This window comes from Uloborus diversus, chromosome 3, assembly GCF_026930045.1.
Source record: "Uloborus diversus isolate 005 chromosome 3, Udiv.v.3.1, whole genome shotgun sequence".
Taxonomy (NCBI): Eukaryota; Metazoa; Arthropoda; class Arachnida; order Araneae; family Uloboridae; genus Uloborus; species Uloborus diversus.
The window spans coordinates 214774095-214794972 of NC_072733.1; the positions used below are offsets into that span (position 1 = coordinate 214774095).

Sequence of the window (20878 nt, forward strand, 5' to 3'; positions counted from 1 at the left end):
GCTTTTGTAATCCTGCATACGTATTGATATGACAGGATAATAACAAGATGTTGTCATGACAGCATGAAATCAAGGTCTAGGCAAAATGATCTTGCTTTTGTAATGTAGCATACGTATTGATATGACAGGAAAATGTCAGGATACATTGACATGACAGTATGAAATCAATACGTTTGCAAAGTGTTTTATCTATTTATTTATTTGTATTATTTTCACTTCAAAATCGAGAATTAAATTAATTATTCCTGTTATTCTTCAAGACTTATTAGTTTTCTAGCCTAAGAATATTTTCTTAAAGCTGACATATGATCAGAAATTCACAAAAATATATTAATAGTACTCACAATTTATTTTAAAACATGAAAATTTCTTCGTTTTGCATAATACTTGACTTAAGTAATTGTATTATTGACTAATTGTATTATAAAGACATAAAATGCCTGGTTAGGAATAATTGCAGAAGTTCTTATTGCACATTAAAGAGTAAAGATAGCAGTGAATAAATAAATACAATAAAGTACATTTCCAAATGGATGTCAGCATTGAAAATATCTCCTGGACAAAACATATGAATTTATCTTAAAGAATAACCTAAATAATCTTTGAATAAAATTAATCTTACTCTTGAGATTGAAGTGATAATACAAAATTCTGGGCTGCATGTCCTTTGTTTCAAAGTCTAGGGACGAAAAACTTTTTTTCGGCCATTTGTATCATTGATTGCACATGATTTGTGATATGGCTTGTCTAGTATTATATTAATAAACAAATGCAGTTATCACTCATTCATAAATTATTCTTAAAACAATTCTATTCCACACTAATAACTAAGCAACCAACTTAGCGAAGCCTAAAAAATGCAACACCACATGCAGCAAGGAGCTCCTGGACCGACTGTATGGAAGGTCGAAGGAGGAAGATAACATGCCAGCAATGCAAGGGACACTGGGTATAAAGAACTCTGTGTCAATTTTTCCATTTTTTTGAGAAAAAAAAAATTGTTTTTCCACCATTTCAAAATTTCTGGAAATTTTACATCTCTAGGTACAGTAATTAGTTGAAATTTTGGAGGGTGAGTTGGGTTATCCGGGAAAAAGTACCCAGGAAAAATCACGAATGTAGATGCAAGTGAGTTTGAAGTTTCAACAATGTTGAAACGAGGTAAGTTTTGGCAGTGACCTGAAAAAGATTATAAGATTTGGTACCCATTTTCAAAAATTATGAAGAAAATTAAGCCTTTATTTTATCTCCATTTAATAATATATTTGATTCTCCAAAGTTCAAATTTCAGCATAACTTACATCTATAACTCTCCCGTTAAAATATAAGATAGGTAGAGTATGGTACAAACCACCAAAACCTATATGAAAATCTTGAAACATGTGTTGTACCAATCTCACCTGCAATGAGAGGGTGAGGATAGTACAAGAAAAACTGCTCTGGAGGGGGTGTGGGTAAATTTTCAAATTATTTCAGGGTCTTAATCAAAAGACAAGGTCCTAAACTATAATAATAACGCAACTGCATTTTTTTTCGAATGAATGTTGAGTAATTACAGTCAGAAATGTACCAAAACTGTACCATAGTCACCTGCTTCTATGTCCTTACCTTCTTCTAAATTTATTTGAGACTAGTTTTGGAAATATATTTTGATAAATTTAATAGGGATGCTAAAAGCTTCAGGAAATCCCCCCTACACCCTTACTCACACTGAAAGTAATAGCTCCAAACTCCCAGATTAAATATCAGTTAAGTATATTATAATTCAAGTGAATTTAAACTTTATATTTCTTTTTTTCTTTTATTTATTTTCGTGAGGAAAAAAAGATTTTGTTACAGGGGGAGGGGCTCGTAGCACTGGGCCCAATTGGACTCTTTTTTGCTCTAATCGGCTTAAGGCCGGCTCTGCTTAGGTATATATGCACGTGGTGGAATCGAAAAAAAAACTCGACATTCATTCGGGGATGATGAAAATGGAAATTAAGGCCGAAAATTTTTTCGCGAATACAATACGTCCTTTTTTGTAAAAGAAAGCAATGAATAATAAAATCTCTTTTTGGTAACGGCTCTCTAGCTGCCATTTGTGCACGGGTTTTCACATGTCTAAATTGATCCCTGTTTGTCAACACTAAAAAATGAGATATAGTTGGAAAAAACAGGGAAAAGGGCAACTTTTTTTTTGTTTTAAAATAATTATTTTTGAATATTTTCAACTTTAAAATTTCTTCTTTTATTTCACAAAGTCGGGCTTCCAGGCGAATGTCTACTTAGCCTATTTAGTAATCAGGCCCTATAAAAATACCAGAAACATTAAAAAATAAACTAATCAAATTTCAAGAATTCAAAGGAAAAATTACCCGTCTTCAGGGGGATGTTCGGATGCTGGACAGGTCACTAACAGCATACCACTGGCAGCTTCCTAGAGGCAAGAGATTCTAAGATTAATATAACTGCAACTCATAAACCCAAACGGATACTCTAATCAAAAACATATTCAGAAAAGAATGTTTACTTTTTCAGTAAGGATTTTACAATAAATTTAGCCTTTATAAGATCCCAAATTCAGTAGCTGAAATCAAGGGTGCAGAAAATTTTATAAAATGTTAAATGCTTCAGGTAAAAACTAATTACATTTTACTAACGATATAAAGAATTTTGAAACACACAACTTGTATCGTTAAAAACATACAGAATAAACTTGTAGCCAGTCTAGGTCTAGAGAATAAAAAAGTAAATTAAAGTAAACACATGTAAATTTTAATCAAAGTTTTCTATCTAACATTTATTAATTTATGTTAATTATTAGCCAACAAATAGTTAATGAATTTTTTTAAGAAAGCTTACACAAAAAAATACCAAAAATGTGAAGATAAAAACAAGAAAATGTTATCAGCTAAAATATTTTAGACTCATACTAAAAAAAAGAATACAATACTAAATAATTAAATTAGCTAACATGACTACGAAAAATTTCAAGCAGCCTAAAACCGGGTTCATATTTTTCAGGGAGAAAAAGATTCAAGCTCTTTTCATTCTTGTTTCTTTGTGCTGAGTTTTGAAATTTGCTGGTCATTAGGAGGAATTTTGATGGTATCTCCCAGGTTTCTTTTTATCATTGTGTAGATCGGGAGGAAAGTCAGTGCCTTAGAAAACTGGTTAATAATGGAGGAGGGGGTCACTCATAGAAGTTGCTCACAGTGGCCCTGCCACTTGTGACCGAAATAATGGTCATTTAGTAAACTATAGCTATAGGCGGTTAACAAATTTTCTTCTTTCTCTGCCTCATTGTACAGCTTTTTTCTACATCAAATTAAAACTAGAATACTAGCAAAAAAAATTCCTAAATTTATATTTCATAAATTTTGGAAATACTTACACTATTAGGTCTTTCACATCTGCTCTTTCCAGAAGAAGCAGATAAAGTACTGCTTGCCTAAAACAGAAACAATGTGAGATACCATATTCCAATGGTGAAGAAGTTTTGTTAGATCACATCGTAAAGTATGTTACCTTTTTTGTTAAAGTGGTTGAACCCATGGTCCTTTTATGCCTCTTGGAAGCTTTAGATTTGTCAGGGTCCTGAAGATAGAAAAAGGTGCAATTTATTTTCTTCCACAAAAGAAAATGAGAACCAAAGAACTTGAAGATATACATAATAGTGACACACTGATTAATCAAGAGAAATTGTCATTCAGCCACTTTTGCTGATTTGTTTAAAACTTGAATGCTCTAAATCTTTATTAGCTGCATTTTATTTTACATTAGCTCGAGATAAAAATATTTTACAATTACATAATCGTAATTTTACTCTAAAACAAGAAAATCGTAATCATCTAATTTATAATCATAATTTTGTAATGAAATAAGGATTACATATGCTACAAAAATTGTTTATCTGGTCAAAACTGAAGATGAAAAATAGATCTTAAAAAAGAGTAGATGAGGCTTTTCCCCTCAGAGTGCGAGAACACATCACCTAAGACATCACGTGATCAAGGGACACCCCAAACATGCAACACTTTCTCTCCTCGAAAAGGATCACTTACTGTCGCAATCTTTTATGCAGATCAATGAAATAGAAACTTTATCCCATTATAATTTTTGAAGCAAGTGCATAAGCTATTTATACTTTTCTTTCAAGTATTTAAAGAACTGAGTAGATACAGTAGCATTCAATGTTGGATATAAAAGAAAAAAATCTTAAGCATAAATAAACCTTCCAAACTTTATCTTAGAAACATTGATTCAATGCATAATTTGAGAGTAACTTTTGAAGAGTGTGCAATAATCTATATCTATCTTCTGTACATATCATAAAAAAAGATGTGTGTTTGTGTGTGTGTCTGTGTGGCGCACTTCCTGGGAAAGCAGAAAGGCTTAGAGAGATGAAGTTTGTTTATAAAGCATAAAGAAATAACTGATTAAATTGATAGAGAAATTAATTGGAATCCTAAAAAATAACTTTTTAAAGTCATACTTTTACCCTATTAAAATAGAGAATCTAAGCCAGCACACCAGTCAAATTTCAAATAATCATGATTAAATCTTGTGCCTGCTTTGCTTAACCTCCTTTGCATGAAGGCACATCATTTTATTTCAATAATTATAACTTTAAATTAAAGAAGAAACAAGCGAAATGACTATCATAGTTTGTAGGTAGATGGTGTCGAAATAGGGTAATATTATTGACAACCAAAAAAATAAGCTGGTCTTTGACAAAATGCAAGTTACAAAACTTAGGTTTTTTAGAAATACATCATTTTTTAAATTTTAAGCCTGGTTGAACCATGCCGCTTTATTGCTACTTTGCTGGGACTGATTAAAACTCAGGGGTGTTCATGTAAACACGACATATGTATGCATCGCCGCTTACACACCAGGGGGGGGGCATAAGAAGACCTACCCATTTTGGGCCACTCTCCCCTAATGATCAGAATATAATTATACAGAGAATTGACTTTCCTTTTCCTCTAAAATATATTTCTTACATCATTATTCCATTCAGGGTCTGATTCGATTGAAAGGCAAGAAAAGGTTTGTCTGTTTTGGATTCTTTGTTTTTAATGAAACCACTTTTGTTTCTCCCAGAACGTTAGCCACATAAATTAGTTGTTTATGTTATTGCCATGTTATAACCATGTGCCTTATCAAATGAGCTTGTTCAAATGAGTTAAAAAGATTTTGACAACTAAAAGGATCTAGGCGTGCCTCTGTTCTATTCTTAAGCAAAATCTCAATTTAAAGAAGAAAAATTTAAAAAACTGCTTGTCCTAATCAATGTGTAACAATGGCAGATGAGTGCGCTTCCTGTCATGAGATTTAAAAGTCACCTTTAGCCTCCCGAGGGTGCAAAAAATTATGCCCGCCTTTTTATAACAGTTTTGAGATTCTATAACAGAGGGGCTAGAAAGAAATCCATCTGCAATGCCTATTCAATGGTTTTCAGATTCTCATTCATTTCCACTTTTACAAGCAAGAGACGAGAGATGTGTGTCCAGACTAAAAAGTTTTGTTTCTTTTCTTTCAATATCTCTCTTCTAGTTTTCTCATACACAAGACTCCTTCTTTCTTTGTGCTGAGTTTTGAAATTTGCTGGTCATTAGGAGGAATTTTGATGGTATCTCCCAGGTTTTTTTTTTATCATTGTGTAGATCGGGAGGAAAGTCAGTGCCTTAGAAAACTGGTTAATAATGGAGAAGGGGGTCACTCATATAAGTTGCTCACAGTGGCCCTGCCACTTGTGACCGAAATAATGGTCATTTAGTAAACTATAGCTATAGGCGGTGAACAAATTTTCTTCTTTCTCTGCCTCATTGTACAGCTTTTTTCTACATCAAATTAAAACTAGAATACTAGCAAAAAAATTCCTAAATTTATATTTCATAAATTTTGGAAATACTTACACTATTAGGTCTTTCACATCTGCTCTTTCCAGAAGAAGCAGATAAAGTACTGCTTGCCTAAAACAGAAACAATGTAAGATACCATATTCCAATGGTGAAGAAGTTTTGTTAGATCACATTGTAAAGTATGTTACCTTTTTTGTTAAAGTGGTTGAACCCATGGTCCTTTTATGCCTCTTGGAAGCTTTAGATTTGTCAGGGTCCTGAAGATAGAAAAAGGTGCAATTTATTTTCTTCCACAAAAGAAAATGAGAACCAAAGAACTTGAAGATATACATAATAGTGACACACTGATTAATCAAGATAAATTGTAATTCAGCCACTTTTGCTGATTTTTTTAAAACTGGAATGCTCTAAATCTTTATTAGCTGCATTTTATTTTACATTAGCTCGAGATAAAAATATTTTACAATTACATTATCGTAATTTTACTCTAAAACAAGAAAATTGTAATCATCTAATTTATAATCATAATTTTGTAATGAAATAAGGATTACATATGCTACAAAAATTGTTCATCTGGTCAAAACTGAAGATGAAAAACAGATCTTAAAAAGGAGTAGATGAGGCTTTTCCCCTCAGAGTGCGAGAACACATCACCTAAGACATCACGTGATCAAGGGACACCCCAAACATGCAACACTTTCTCTCCTCGAAAAGGATCACTTACTGTCGCAATCTTTTATGCAGTTCAATGAAATATAAACTTTATCCCATCATAATTTTTGAAGCAAGTGCATAAGCTATTTATACTTTTCTTTCAAGTATTTTAAGAACTGAGTAGATACAGTAGCATTCAATGTTGGATATAAAAGAAAAAAATCTTAAGCATAAATAAACCTTACAAACTTTATCTTAGAAACATTGATTCAATGCATAATTTGATAGTAACTTTTGAAGAGTGTGCAATAATCTATATCTATCATCTGTACATATCATAAAAAAAAAGATGTGTGTTTGTGTGTGTGTCTGTGTGGCGCACTTCCTGGGAAAGCAGAAAGGCTTAGAGAGATGAAGTTTGTTTATAAAGCATAAAGAAATAACTGATTAAATTGATAGAGAAATTAATTGGAATCCTAAAAAATAACTTTTTAAAGTCATACTTTTATCCTATTAAAATAGAGAATCTAAGCCAGCACACCAGTCAAGAAATTTCAAATAAATATAATTAAATCCTGTGCCTGCTTTGCTTAACCTCCTTTGCATGAAGGCACATCATTTTATTTCAATAATTATAACTTTAAAATTAAAGAAGAAACAAGCGAAATGACTATCATAGTTTGTAGGTAGATGGCGTCAAAATAAGGTAATATTATTGACAACCAAAAAAATAAGCTGGTCTTCGACAAATTGCAAGTTACAAAACTTAGGTTTTTTAGAAATGCATCATTTTTTAAATTTTAAGCCTGGTTGAACCATGCCGCTTTATTGCTACTTCGCTGGGACTGATTAAAACTCAGGGGTGTTCATGTAAACATGACATACGTATTAGGGTGTGTCTTATAAGGCACTTTTTAAAAAAGTTTTGAATTTCTTATGGGGCATCCCTTTAATTGCTTCCATTTGATGAAAAAATACACGCATAAAAGTTTCATAGAATTGGAACATAATTTAAAGGGTGCTACCAGTGATTAAAATTGCATTCATTTTGAACAAAAATGGTGCAAAAATTAGCTCTTGACATATTTTTAACCAACATGGCATTAGGTTGGTTGGGTTTACAAATACCTATTTCTTATATATACCAGAAAAAATTAAGCATTTCATGTCTGCCATTTTATGTAATAATGTCAAAAAAGCGTTTGAAAGTTCGGTAATGCCATTCTTATCACAGGTTTACACTTTCGGTCTTTTACATTCAGCAATATTGTAATTTTTCTATTTGTTAGTTCCATGTTACAAGACAAACTTTTCACTGATTGCTACTTATTATCCACACTAAATACATAAATTTAAAAAAAAATAAAAAGAGAGAGAGTTGACCAATTTTGCAGCAGTGGTAGCACCCTCTAAATATTATTCAATTTTTATTTTTGATATATGAGAATTTTTTTTTCATCCAAAGGAACAAAATGAGACGGTGCCTCATAAAAAAATAACACCTTTAAAAATAAGACGCACCCTAATATGTATGCATCGCCGCTTACACACCAGGAGGGGGGGGGGCATAAGAAGACCTACCCATTTTGGGCCACCCTCCCCTAATGATCAGAATATAATTATACAGAGAATTGACTTTTCTTTTCCTCTAAAATATATTTCTTACATCATTCCATTCAGGATCTGATTCGATTAAAAGGCAAGAAAAGGTTTGTCTGTTTTGGATTCTTTGTTTCTAATGAAACAACTTTTGTTTCTCCCAGAACGTTAGCCACATAAATTAGTTGTTCATGTTATTGCCATGTTATAACCATGTGCCTTATCAAATGAGCTTGTTCAAATGAGTTAAAAAGATTTTGACAACTAAAAGGATCTAGGCGTGCCTCTGTTCTATTCTAAAGCAAAATCGCAATTTAAAGAAGAAAAATTTAAAAATCTGCTTGTCCTAATCAATGTGTAACAATGGCAGATGAGTGCCCTTCCTGTCATGAGATTTAAAAGTGTCACCTTTAGCCTCCCGAGGGTGCAAAAAATTATGCCCGCCTTTTGAGATTCTATAACAGAGGGGCTAGAAAGAAATCCATCTGCAATGCCTAGTCAATGGTTTTCAGATTCTCATTCATTTCCACTTTTACAAGCAAGAGACGAGAGATGTGTGTCCAGGCTAAAAAGTTTTGTTTCTTTTCTTTCAATATCTCTCTTCTAGTTTTCTCTTACACAAGACTCCTTCTTTCTTTGTGCTGAGTTTTGAAATTTTCTGGTCATTAGGAGGAATTTTGATGGTATCTCCCAGGTTTTTTTTTATCATTGTGTAGATCGGGAGGAAAGTCAGTGCCTTAGAAAACTGGTTAATAATGGAGGAGGGGGTCACTCATATAAGTTGCTCACAGTGGCCCTGCCACTTGTGACCGAAATAATGGTCATTTAGTAAACTATAGCTATAGGCGGTTAACAAATTTTCTTCTTTCTCTGCCTCATTGTACAGCTTTTTTCTACATCAAATTAAAACTAGAATACTAGCAAAAAAAAAATTCCTAAATTTATATTTCATAAATTTTGGAAATACTTACACTATTAGGTCTTTCACATCTGCTCTTTCCAGAAGAAGCAGATAAAGTACTGCTTGCCTAAAACAGAAACAATGTAAGATACCATATTCCAATGGTGAAGAAGTTTTGTTAGATCACATTGTAAAGTATGTTACCTTTTTTGTTAAAGTGGTTGAACCCATGGTCCTTTTATGCCTCTTGGAAGCTTTAGATTTGTCAGGGTCCTGAAGATAGAAAAAGGTGCAATTTATTTTCTTCCACAAAAGAAAATGAGAACCAAAGAACTTGAAGATATACATAATAGTGACACACTGATTAATCAAGAGAAATTGTTATTCAGCCACTTTTGCTGATTTGTTTAAAACTTGAATGCTCTAAATCTTTATTAGCTGCATTTTATTTTATATTAGCTCGAGATAAAAATATTTTACAATTACATAACCGTAATTTTACTCTAAAACAAGAAAATCGTAATCATCTAATTTATAATCGTAATTTTGTAATGAAATAAGGATTACATATGCTACAAAAATTGTTTATCTGGTCAAAACTGAAGATGAAAAATAGATCTTAAAAAAGAGTAGATGAGGCTTTTCCCCTCAGAGTGCGAGAACACATCACCTAAGACATCACGTGATCAAGGGACACCCCAAACATGCAACACTTTCTCTCCTCGAAAAGGATCACTTACTGTCGCAATCTTTTATGCAGTTCAATGAAATAGAAACTTTATCCCATTATAATTTTTGAAGCAAGTGCATAAGCTATTTATACTTTTCTTTCAAGTATTTTAAGAACTGAGTAGATACAGTAGCATTCAATGTTGGATATAAAAGAAAAAAATCTTAAGCATAAATAAACCTTCCAAACTTTATCTTAGAAACATTGATTCAATGCATAATTTGAGAGTAACTTTTGAAGAGTGTGCAATAATCTATATCTATCTTCTGTACATATAATAAAAAAAAATGTGTGTTTGTGTGTGTGTCTGTGTGGCGCACTTCCTGGGAAAGCAGAAAGGCTTAGAGAGATGAAGTTTGTTTATAAAGCATAAAGAAATAACTGATTAAATTGATAGAGAAATTAATTGGAATCCTAAAAAATAACTTTTTAAAGTCATACTTTTATCCTATTAAAATAGAGAATCTAAGCCAGCACACCAGTCAAGAAATTTCAAATAAATATGATTAAATCCTGTGCCTGCTTTGTTTAACCTCCTTTGCATGAAGGCACATCATTTTATTTCAATAATTATAACTTTAAAATTAAAGATGAAACAAGCGAAATGACTATCATAGTTTGTAGGTAGATGGTGTCAAAATAAGGTAATATTATTGACAACGAAAAAAATAAGCTGGTCTTCGACAAATTGCAAGTTACAAAACTTAGGTTTTTTAGAAATGCATCATTTTTTAAATTTTAAGCCTGGTTGAACCATGCCGCTTCATTGCTACTTCGCTGGGACTGATTAAAACTCAGGGGTGTTCATGTAAACACGACATAGGTATGCATCGCCGCTTACACACCAGGGGGGGGGGGGGCATAAGAAGACCTACCCATTTTGGGCCACCCTCCCCTAATGATCAGAATATAATTATACAGAGAATTGACTTTTCTTTTCCTCTAAAATATATTTCTTACATCATTCCATTCAGGATCTGATTCGATTAAAAGGCAAGAAAATGCTTGTCTGTTTTGGATTCTTTGTTTTTAATGAAAAAACTTTTGTTCTCCCAGAACGTTAGCCACAAAAATTAGTTGTTTATGTTATTGCCATGTTATAACCATGTGCCTTATCAAATGAGCTTGTTCAAATGAGTTAAAAAGATTTTGACAACTAAAAGGATCTAGGCGTGCCTCTGTTCTATTCTTAAGCAAAATCTCAATTTAAAGAAGAAAAATTTAAAAAACTGCTTGTCCTCATCAATGTGTAACAATGGCAGATGAGTGCCCTTCCTGTCATGAGATTTAAAAGTGTCACCTTTAGCCTCCCGAAGGGTGCAAAAAATTATGCCCGCCTTTTTGTAACAGTTTTGAGATTCTATAACAGAGGGGCTAGAAAGAAATCCATCTGCAATTCCTAGTCAATGGTTTTCAGATTCTCATTCATTTCCACTTTTACAAGCAAGAGACGAGAGATGTGTGTCCAGACTAAAAAGTTTTGTTTCTTTTCTTTCAATATCTCTCTTCTAGTTTTCTCTTACACAAGACTCCTTCTTTCTTTGTGCTGAGTTTTGAAATTTGCTGGTCATTAGGAGGAATTTTGATGGTATCTCCCAGGGTTTTTTTTTATCATTGTGTAGATCGGGAGGAAAGTCAGTGCCTTAGAAAACTGGTTAATAATGGAGGAGGGGGTCACTCATATAAGTTGCTCACAGTGGCCCTGCCACTTGTGACCGAAATAATGGTCATTTAGTAAATTATAGCTATAGGCGGTTAACAAATTTTCTTCTTTCTCTGCCTCATTGTACAGCTTTTTTCTACATCAAATTAAAACTAGAATACTAGCAAAAAAAATTCCTAAATTTATATTTCATAAATTTTGGAAATACTTACACTATTAGGTCTTTCACATCTGCTCTTTCCAGAAGAAGCAGATAAAGTACTGCTTGCCTAAAACAGAAACAATGTAAGATACCATATTCCAATGGTGAAGAAGTTTTGTTAGATCACATTGTAAAGTATGTTACCTTTTTTGTTAAAGTGGTTGAACCCATGGTCCTTTTATGCCTCTTGGAAGCTTTAGATTTGTCAGGGACCTGAAGATAGAAAAAGGTGCAATTTATTTTCTTCCACAAAAGAAAATGAGAACCAAAGAACTTGAAGATATACATAATAGTGACACACTGATTAATCAAGAGAAATTGTAATTCAGCCACTTTTGCTGATTTTTTTAAAACTGGAATGCTCTAAATCTTTATTAGCTGCATTTTATTTTACATTAGCTCGAGATAAAAATATTTTATTATTACACTAGCCGCCTTCGGCGACCAGCTGGTCCGCCTTTTTACGCAATTCGCCTTTTTGCGCCAGGGTTGCCGCCTTCGGCGGCTGCTTAGACAATTTAGCAACGGTATTAATCAATGTTTTTCTTTATATATCAATATTATCATTCGCTTTTTTACGCCAATGTTGGCTTCTTCGGCGGCTGCTTAGAAAATTTTGTCGATGGTATTAATCAATCTTTTTCTTTATACATCAATATTATCATTCGCCTTTTTACGCCAAGGTTGGCACCATCGGCGGCTGCTCAAATAAATTTTGTGTTGAATAAAGTATTTTCTAGATCTATCTCCAGTTATATGTCCTTTGGAATATTTTTAAAGGGGGGGGGAGGCACAAAGGGCATACTCTTCATGCAAATCTTGTCGGAAAATAACAAAAAGCACTTCAACTTTTATGTGAAAGCATTGTTTTTTCAAAGTCATGGTATGTGTTTGTGTGGGGGGGGGGGCTATTGATCCCCCGTTGAAGTTCCTCTATTTCTTACTGTCTATCTACTGTATCCACCTCTATATTTGTCCACCCTTCTTTCTATATCTATACGATCCATGCATATCTATCTCTGATAGTAATTAACAATCCTTTTCTTTGCAAAAAAAAAAACATTTTTTGCCCACTTAATATCATCTCTCTATCTACCAAACCTAACCACCAATCCCTACAAAAATCATGCAAAAAACCGCGGGCTTTAATTATTTACTTAAAACTGCACGCAAAAAAAGGCCATGTGTTCTCCGTAGTGTGCAAAAAGCAGCGCTTGCAAAAGATTAAAAAAAAAAAAAAAAAAAAAAAACACCGCTTTTATTGAATTAAAATGCGCACAAATATTTAACCAAAAATAAATATAGCAAAACGTCCAGAAAAAAAAGTTGGAAAAATAAAGGTATGAAATCTCTGAAAGTTAAAGGGAAAAAAAAAGTGAAAAGAAAGCAAACGATTTCAGTTAGGTCACGTGATGAGGAAGTGCGGAACTCAGCCGGCAATGCTTACAGGTCGCGTCGCGTTCTGCATTTAAAAAATTGTAAAAAAAAAAACTTTTGCGTATTTTTAAAAACTTTTTTCTTCTGAAGGGGGCGGAATGTTTTTACTATTACCAACTAAAATTTTGGAATCAAGAGCTTAATACTTTTTGCGGGATTGGTTTCGAAAAAAACTAAACCCAGAAAAAAATGCAAAATAAAGTTTTTTAAAAAAATTTATAAAAAATACAAAAATTGCAATATCTTCAAAATTTTTTCAATCATCATATTTCAAACTAAATTTCCTACATTATAGTACAAAAAATATTTGTGTGGTGCGATTGGTTCGGGGTCTGTGAGGTAAAAAGTACTAAAAAGTGCAAAAAAACGCATAAAACATTAAATAACTTTTTTTCTAATAAAAATATCAAAAATCGAAGCCCGAGGTGCACTTTTTCAGCAAAAACTGCACCAGTATACCAAATTTCATCTTTCTAGGCCTTACCGTTTTCCCGGGATGCGCGCCACAAACACACACACACACACAAACATCTTATTTTATTATATGTATAGATAATCGTAATTTTACTCTAAAACAAGAAAATCGTAATCATCTAATTTATAATCATAATTTTGTAATGAAATAAGGATTACATATGCTACAAAAATTGTTTATCTGGTCAAAACTGAAGGTGAAAAATAGATCTTAAAAAAGAGTAGATGAGGCTTTTCCCCTCAAAAGTGCGAGAACACAACACCTAAGACATCACGTGATCAAGGGACACCCCAAACATGCAACACTTTCTCTCCTCGAAAAGGATCACTTACTGTCGCAATCTTTTATGCAGTTCAATGAAATAGAAACTTCATCCCATTATGATTTTTGAAGCAAGTGCATAAGCTATTTAGACTTTTCTTTCAAGTATTTTAAGAACTGAGTAGATACAGTAGCATTCAATGTTGGATATAGAAGAAAAAAATCTTAAGCATAAATAAACCTTCCAAACTTTATCTTAGAAACATTGATTCAATGCATAATTTGAGAGTAACTTTTGAAGAGTGTGCAATAATCTATATCTATCTTCTGTACATATAATAAAAAAAGATGTGTGTTTGTGTGTGTGTCTGTGTGGCGCACTTCCTGGCAAAGCAGAAAGGCTTAGAGAGATGAAGTTTGTTTATAAAGCATAAAGAAATAACTGATTAAATTGATAGAGAAATTAATTGGAATCCTAAAAAATAACTTTTTAAAGTCATACTTTTATCCTATTAAAACAGAGAATCTAAGCCAGCACACCAGTCAAGAAATTTCAAATAAATATGATTAAATCCTGTGCCTGCATTGCTTAACCTCCTTTGCATGAAGGCACATCATTTTATTTCAATAATTATAACTTTAAAATTAAACAAGAAACAAGCGAAATGACTATCATAGTTTGTAGGTAGATGGTGTCAAAATAAGGTAATATTATTGACAACCAAAAAAATAAGCTGGTCTTCGACAAATTGCAAGTTACAAAATTTAGGTTTTTTAGAAATGCATCATTTTTTAAATTTTAAGCCTGGTTGAACCATGCCGCTTTATTGCTACTTCTCTGGGACTGATTAAAACTCAGGGGTGTTCATGTAAACACGACATACGTATGCATCGCCGCTTACACACCAGGAGGGGGGGGGGGCATAAGAAGACCTACCCATTTTGGGCCACCCTCCCCTAATGATCAGAATATAATTATACAGAGAATTGACTTTTCTTTTAATCTAAAATATATTTCTTACATCATTCCATTCAGGATCTGATTCGATTAAAAGGCAAGAAAAGGTTTGTCTGTTTTGGATTCTTTGTTTTTAATGAAACAACTTTTGTTTCTCCCAGAACGTTAGCCACATAAATTAGTTGTTTATGTTATTGCCATGTTATAACCATGTGCCTTATCAAATGAGCTTGTTCAAATGAGTTAAAAAGATTTTGACAACTAAAAGGATCTAGGCGTGCCTCTGTTCTATTCTTAAGCAAAATCGCAATTTAAAGAAGAAAAATTTAAAAATCTGCTTGTCCTAATCAATGTGTAACAATGGCAGATGAGTGTCCTTCCTGTCATGAGATTTAAAAGTGTCACCTTTAGCCTCCCGAGGGTGCAAAAAATTATGCCCGCCTTTTTGTAACAGTTTTGAGATTCTTTAACAGAGGGGCTAGAAAGAAATCCATCTCAATGCCTAGTCAATGGTTTTCAGATTCTCATTCATTTCCACTTTTACAAGCAAGAGACGAGAGATGTGTGTCCAGACTAAAAAGTTTTGTTTCTTTTCTTTCACTATCTCTCTTCTAGTTTTCTCTTACACAAGACTCCTTCTTTCTTTGTGCTGAGTTTTGAAATTTGCTGGTCATTAGGAGGAATTTTGATGGTATCTCCCAGGTTTTTTTTTATCATTGTGTAGATCGGGAGGAAAGTCAGTGCCTTAGAAAACTGGTTAATAATGGAGGAGGGGGTCACTCATATAAGTTGCTCACAGTGGCCCTGCCACTTGTGACCGAAATAATGGTCATTTAGTAAACTATAGCTATAGGCGGTTAACAAATTTTCTTCTTTCTCTGCCTCATTGTACAGCTTTTTTCTACATCAAATTAAAACTAGAATACTAGCAAAAAAAATTCCTAAATTTATATTTCATAAATTTTGGAAATACTTACACTATTAGGTCTTTCAAATCTGCTCTTTTCAGAAGAAGCAGATAAAGTACTGCTTGCCTAAAACAGAAACAATGTAAGATATCATATTCCAATGGTGAAGAAGTTTTGTTAGATCACATTGTAAAGTATGTTACCTTTTTTTTTAAAGTGGTTGAACCCATGGTCCTTTTATGCCTCTTGGAAGCTTTAGATTCGTCAGGGACCTGAAGATAGAAAAAGGTGCAATTTATTTTCTTAAACAAAAGAAAATGAGAACCAAAGAACTTGAAGATATACATAATAGGGACACACTGATTAATCAAGAGAAATTGTTATTCAGCCACTTTTGCTGATTTGTTTAAAACTTGAATGCTCTAAATCTTTATTAGCTGCATTTTATTTTATATTAGCTCGAGATAAAAATATTTTACAATTACATAACCGTAATTTTACTCTAAAACAAGAAAATCGTAATCATCTAATTTATAATCGTAATTTTGTAATGAAATAAGGATTACATATGCTACAAAAATTGTTTATCTGGTCAAAACTGAAGATGAAAAATAGATCTTAAAAAAGAGTAGATGAGGCTTTTCCCCTCAGAGTGCGAGAACACATCACCTAAGACATCACGTGATCAAGGGACACCCCAAACATGCAACACTTTCTCTCCTCGAAAAGGATCACTTACTGTCGCAATCTTTTATGCAGTTCAATGAAATAGAAACTTTATCCCATTATAATTTTTGAAGCAAGTGCATAAGCTATTTATACTTTTCTTTCAAGTATTTTAAGAACTGAGTAGATACAGTAGCATTCAATGTTGGATATAAAAGAAAAAAATCTTAAGCATAAATAAACCTTCCAAACTTTATCTTAGAAACATTGATTCAATGCATAATTTGAGAGTAACTTTTGAAGAGTGTGCAATAATCTATATCTATCTTCTGTACATATAATAAAAAAAAATGTGTGTTTGTGTGTGTGTCTGTGTGGCGCACTTCCTGGGAAAGCAGAAAGGCTTAGAGAGATGAAGTTTGTTTATAAAGCATAAAGAAATAACTGATTAAATTGATAGAGAAATTAATTGGAATCCTAAAAAATAACTTTTTAAAGTCATACTTTTATCCTATTAAAATAGAGAATCTAAGCCAGCACACCAGTCAAGAAATTTCAAATAAATATGATTAAATCCTGTGCCTGCTTTGTTTAACCTCCTTTGCATGAAGGCACATCATTTTATTTCAATAATTATAACTTTAAAATTAAAGATGAAACAAGCGAAATGACTACCATAGTTTGTAGGTAGATGGTGTCAAAATAAGGTAATATTATTGACAACCAAAAAAATAAGCTGGTCTTCGACAAATTGCAAGTTACAAAACTTAGGTTTTTTAGAAATGCATCATTTTTTAAATTTTAAGCCTGGTTGAACCATGCCGCTTCATTGCTACTTCGCTGGGACTGATTAAAACTCAGGGGTGTTCATGTAAACACGACATAGGTATGCATCGCCGCTTACACACCAGGGGGGGGGGGGCATAAGAAGACCTACCCATTTTGGGCCACCCTCCCCTAATGATCAGAATATAATTATACAGAGAATTGACTTTTCTTTTCCTCTAAAATATATTTCTTACATCATTCCATTCAGGATCTGATTCGATTAAAAGGCAAGAAAATGCTTGTCTGTTTTGGATTCTTTGTTTTTAATGAAAAAACTTTTGTTCTCCCAGAACGTTAGCCACAAAAATTAGTTGTTTATGTTATTGCCATGTTATAACCATGTGCCTTATCAAATGAGCTTGTTCAAATGAGTTAAAAAGATTTTGACAACTAAAAGGATCTAGGCGTGCCTCTGTTCTATTCTTAAGCAAAATCTCAATTTAAAGAAGAAAAATTTAAAAAACTGCTTGTCCTCATCAATGTGTAACAATGGCAGATGAGTGCCCTTCCTGTCATGAGATTTAAAAGTGTCACCTTTAGCCTCCCGAAGGGTGCAAAAAATTATGCCCGCCTTTTTGTAACAGTTTTGAGATTCTATAACAGAGGGGCTAGAAAGAAATCAATCCATCTGCAATTCCTAGTCAATGGTTTTCAGATTCTCATTCATTTCCACTTTTACAAGCAAGAGACGAGAGATGTGTGTCCAGACTAAAAAGTTTTGTTTCTTTTCTTTCAATATCTCTCTTCTAGTTTTCTCTTACACAAGACTCCTTCTTTCTTTGTGCTGAGTTTTGAAATTTGCTGGTCATTAGGAGGAATTTTGATGGTATCTCCCAGGTTTTTTTTTTATCATTGTGTAGATCGGGAGGAAAGTCAGTGCCTTAGAAAACTGGTTAATAATGGAGGAGGGGGTCACTCATATAAGTTGCTCACAGTGGCCCTGCCACTTGTGACCGAAATAATGGTCATTTAGTAAATTATAGCTATAGGCGGTTAACAAATTTTCTTCTTTCTCTGCCTCATTGTACAGCTTTTTTCTACATCAAATTAAAACTAGAATACTAGCAAAAAAAATTCCTAAATTTATATTTCATAAATTTTGGAAATACTTACACTATTAGGTCTTTCACATCTGCTCTTTCCAGAAGAAGCAGATAAAGTACTGCTTGCCTAAAACAGAAACAATGTAAGATACCATATTCCAATGGTGAAGAAGTTTTGTTAGATCACATTGTAAAGTATGTTACCTTTTTTGTTAAAGTGGTTGAACCCATGGTCCTTTTATGCCTCTTGGAAGCTTTAGATTTGTCAGGGACCTGAAGATAGAAAAAGGTGCAATTTATTTTCTTCCACAAAAGAAAATGAGAACCAAAGAACTTGAAGATATACATAATAGTGACACACCGATTAATCAAGAGAAATTGTAATTCAGCCACTTTTGCTGATTTTTTTAAAACTGGAATGCTCTAAATCTTTATTAGCTGCATTTTATTTTACATTAGCTAGAGATAAAAATATTTTATTATTACATAATCGTAATTTTACTCTAAAACAAGAAAATCGTAATCATCTAATTTATAATCATAATTTTGTAATGAAATAAGGATTACATATGCTACAAAAATTGTTTATCTGGTCAAAACTGAAGGTGAAAAATAGATCTTAAAAAAGAGTAGATGAGGCTTTTCCCCTCAAAAGTGCGAGAACACAACACCTAAGACATCACGTGATCAAGGGACACCCCAAACATGCAACACTTTCTCTCCTCGAAAAGGATCACTTACTGTCGCAATCTTTTATGCAGTTCAATGAAATAGAAACTTCATCCCATTATGATTTTTGAAGCAAGTGCATAAGCTATTTAGACTTTTCTTTCAAGTATTTTAAGAACTGAGTAGATACAGTAGCATTCAATGTTGGATATAGAAGAAAAAAATCTTAAGCATAAATAAACCTTCCAAACTTTATCTTAGAAACATTGATTCAATGCATAATTTGAGAGTAACTTTTGAAGAGTGTGCAATAATCTATATCTATCTTCTGTACATATAATAAAAAAAGATGTGTGTTTGTGTGTGTGTCTGTGTGGCGCACTTCCTGGCAAAGCAGAAAGGCTTAGAGAGATGAAGTTTGTTTATAAAGCATAAAGAAATAACTGATTAAATTGATAGAGAAATTAATTGGAATCCTAAAAAATAACTTTTTAAAGTCATACTTTTATCCTATTAAAACAGAGAATCTAAGCCAGCACACCAGTCAAGAAATTTCAAATAAATATGATTAAATCCTGTGCCTGCATTGCTTAACCTCCTTTGCATGAAGGCACATCATTTTATTTCAATAATTATAACTTTAAAATTAAACAAGAAACAAGCGAAATGACTATCATAGTTTGTAGGTAGATGGTGTCAAAATAAGGTAATATTATTGACAACCAAAAAAATAAGCTGGTCTTCGACAAATTGCAAGTTACAAAATTTAGGTTTTTTAGAAATGCATCATTTTTTAAATTTTAAGCCTGGTTGAACCATGCCGCTTTATTGCTACTTCTCTGGGACTGATTAAAACTCAGGGGTGTTCATGTAAACACGACATACGTATGCATCGCCGCTTACACACCAGGAGGGGGGGGGGGCATAAGAAGACCTACCCATTTTGGGCCACCCTCCCCTAATGATCAGAATATAATTATACAGAGAATTGACTTTTCTTTTAATCTAAAATATATTTCTTACATCATTCCATTCAGGATCTGATTCGATTAAAAGGCAAGAAAAGGTTTGTCTGTTTTGGATTCTTTGTTTTTAATGAAACAACTTTTGTTTCTCCCAGAACGTTAGCCACATAAATTAGTTGTTTATGTTATTGCAATGTTATAACCATGTGCCTTATCAAATGAGCTTGTTCAAATGAGTTAAAAAGATTTTGACAACTAAAAGGATCTAGGCGTGCCTCTGTTCTATTCTTAAGCAAAATCGCAATTTAAAGAAGAAAAATTTAAAAATCTGCTTGTCCTAATCAATGTGTAACAATGGCAGATGAGTGTCCTTCCTGTCATGAGATTTAAAAGTGTCACCTTTAGCCTCCCGAGGGTGCAAAAAATTATGCCCGCCTTTTTGTAACAGTTTTGAGATTCTATAACAGAGGGGCTAGAAAGAAATCCATCTCAATGCCTAGTCAATGGTTTTCAGATTCTCATTCATTTCCACTTTTACAAGCAAGAGACGAGAGATGTGTGTCCAGACTAAAAAGTTTTGTTTTTTTTCTTTCACTATCTCTCTTCTAGTTTTCTCTTACACAAGACTCCTTCTTTCTTTGTGCTGAGTTTTGAAATTTGCTGGTCATTAGGAGGAATTTTGATGGTATCTCCCAGGTTTTTTTTTATCATTGTGTAGATCGGGAGGAAAGTCAGTGCCTTAGAAAACTGGTTAATAATGGAGGAGGGGGTCACTCATATAAGTTGCTCACAGTGGCCCTGCCACTTGTGACCGAAATAATGGTCATTTAGTAAACTATAGCTATAGGCGGTTAACAAATTTTCTTCTTTCTCTGCCTCATTGTACAGCTTTTTTCTACATCAAATTAAAACTAGAATACTAGCAAAAAAAATTCCTAAATTTATATTTCATAAATTTTGGAAATACGTACACTATTAGGTCTTTCAAATCTGCTCTTTTCAGAAGAAGCAGATAAAGTACTGCTTGCCTAAAACAGAAACAATGTAAGATATCATATTCCAATGGTGAA

At 32.9% G+C, this 20878-nt stretch overlaps 1 protein-coding gene across 1 annotated transcript in view; it reads right to left on the reverse strand.

Moving 5' to 3' along the window:
• Nucleotides 1-1934: 1934 nt before the first annotated feature.
• LOC129219169 (serine-rich adhesin for platelets-like) overlaps nt 1935-20878 on the reverse strand; it is a 38700-nt gene continuing 19756 nt past the window's right edge. The window contains exons 9-21 of the mRNA XM_054853489.1: nt 18379-18447; nt 18245-18301; nt 15841-15909; nt 15707-15763; nt 11743-11811; nt 11609-11665; nt 9208-9276; nt 9074-9130; nt 6038-6106; nt 5904-5960; nt 3511-3579; nt 3377-3433; nt 1935-2419 (exon numbers count right to left, since the gene is read on the reverse strand). Coding sequence (XP_054709464.1) covers nt 2354-2419; nt 3377-3433; nt 3511-3579; nt 5904-5960; nt 6038-6106; nt 9074-9130; nt 9208-9276; nt 11609-11665; nt 11743-11811; nt 15707-15763; nt 15841-15909; nt 18245-18301; nt 18379-18447 — 822 coding nt within the window. The 3' untranslated portion in view covers nt 1935-2353. The remainder of the gene's footprint in view (nt 2420-3376; nt 3434-3510; nt 3580-5903; nt 5961-6037; nt 6107-9073; nt 9131-9207; nt 9277-11608; nt 11666-11742; nt 11812-15706; nt 15764-15840; nt 15910-18244; nt 18302-18378; nt 18448-20878) is intronic.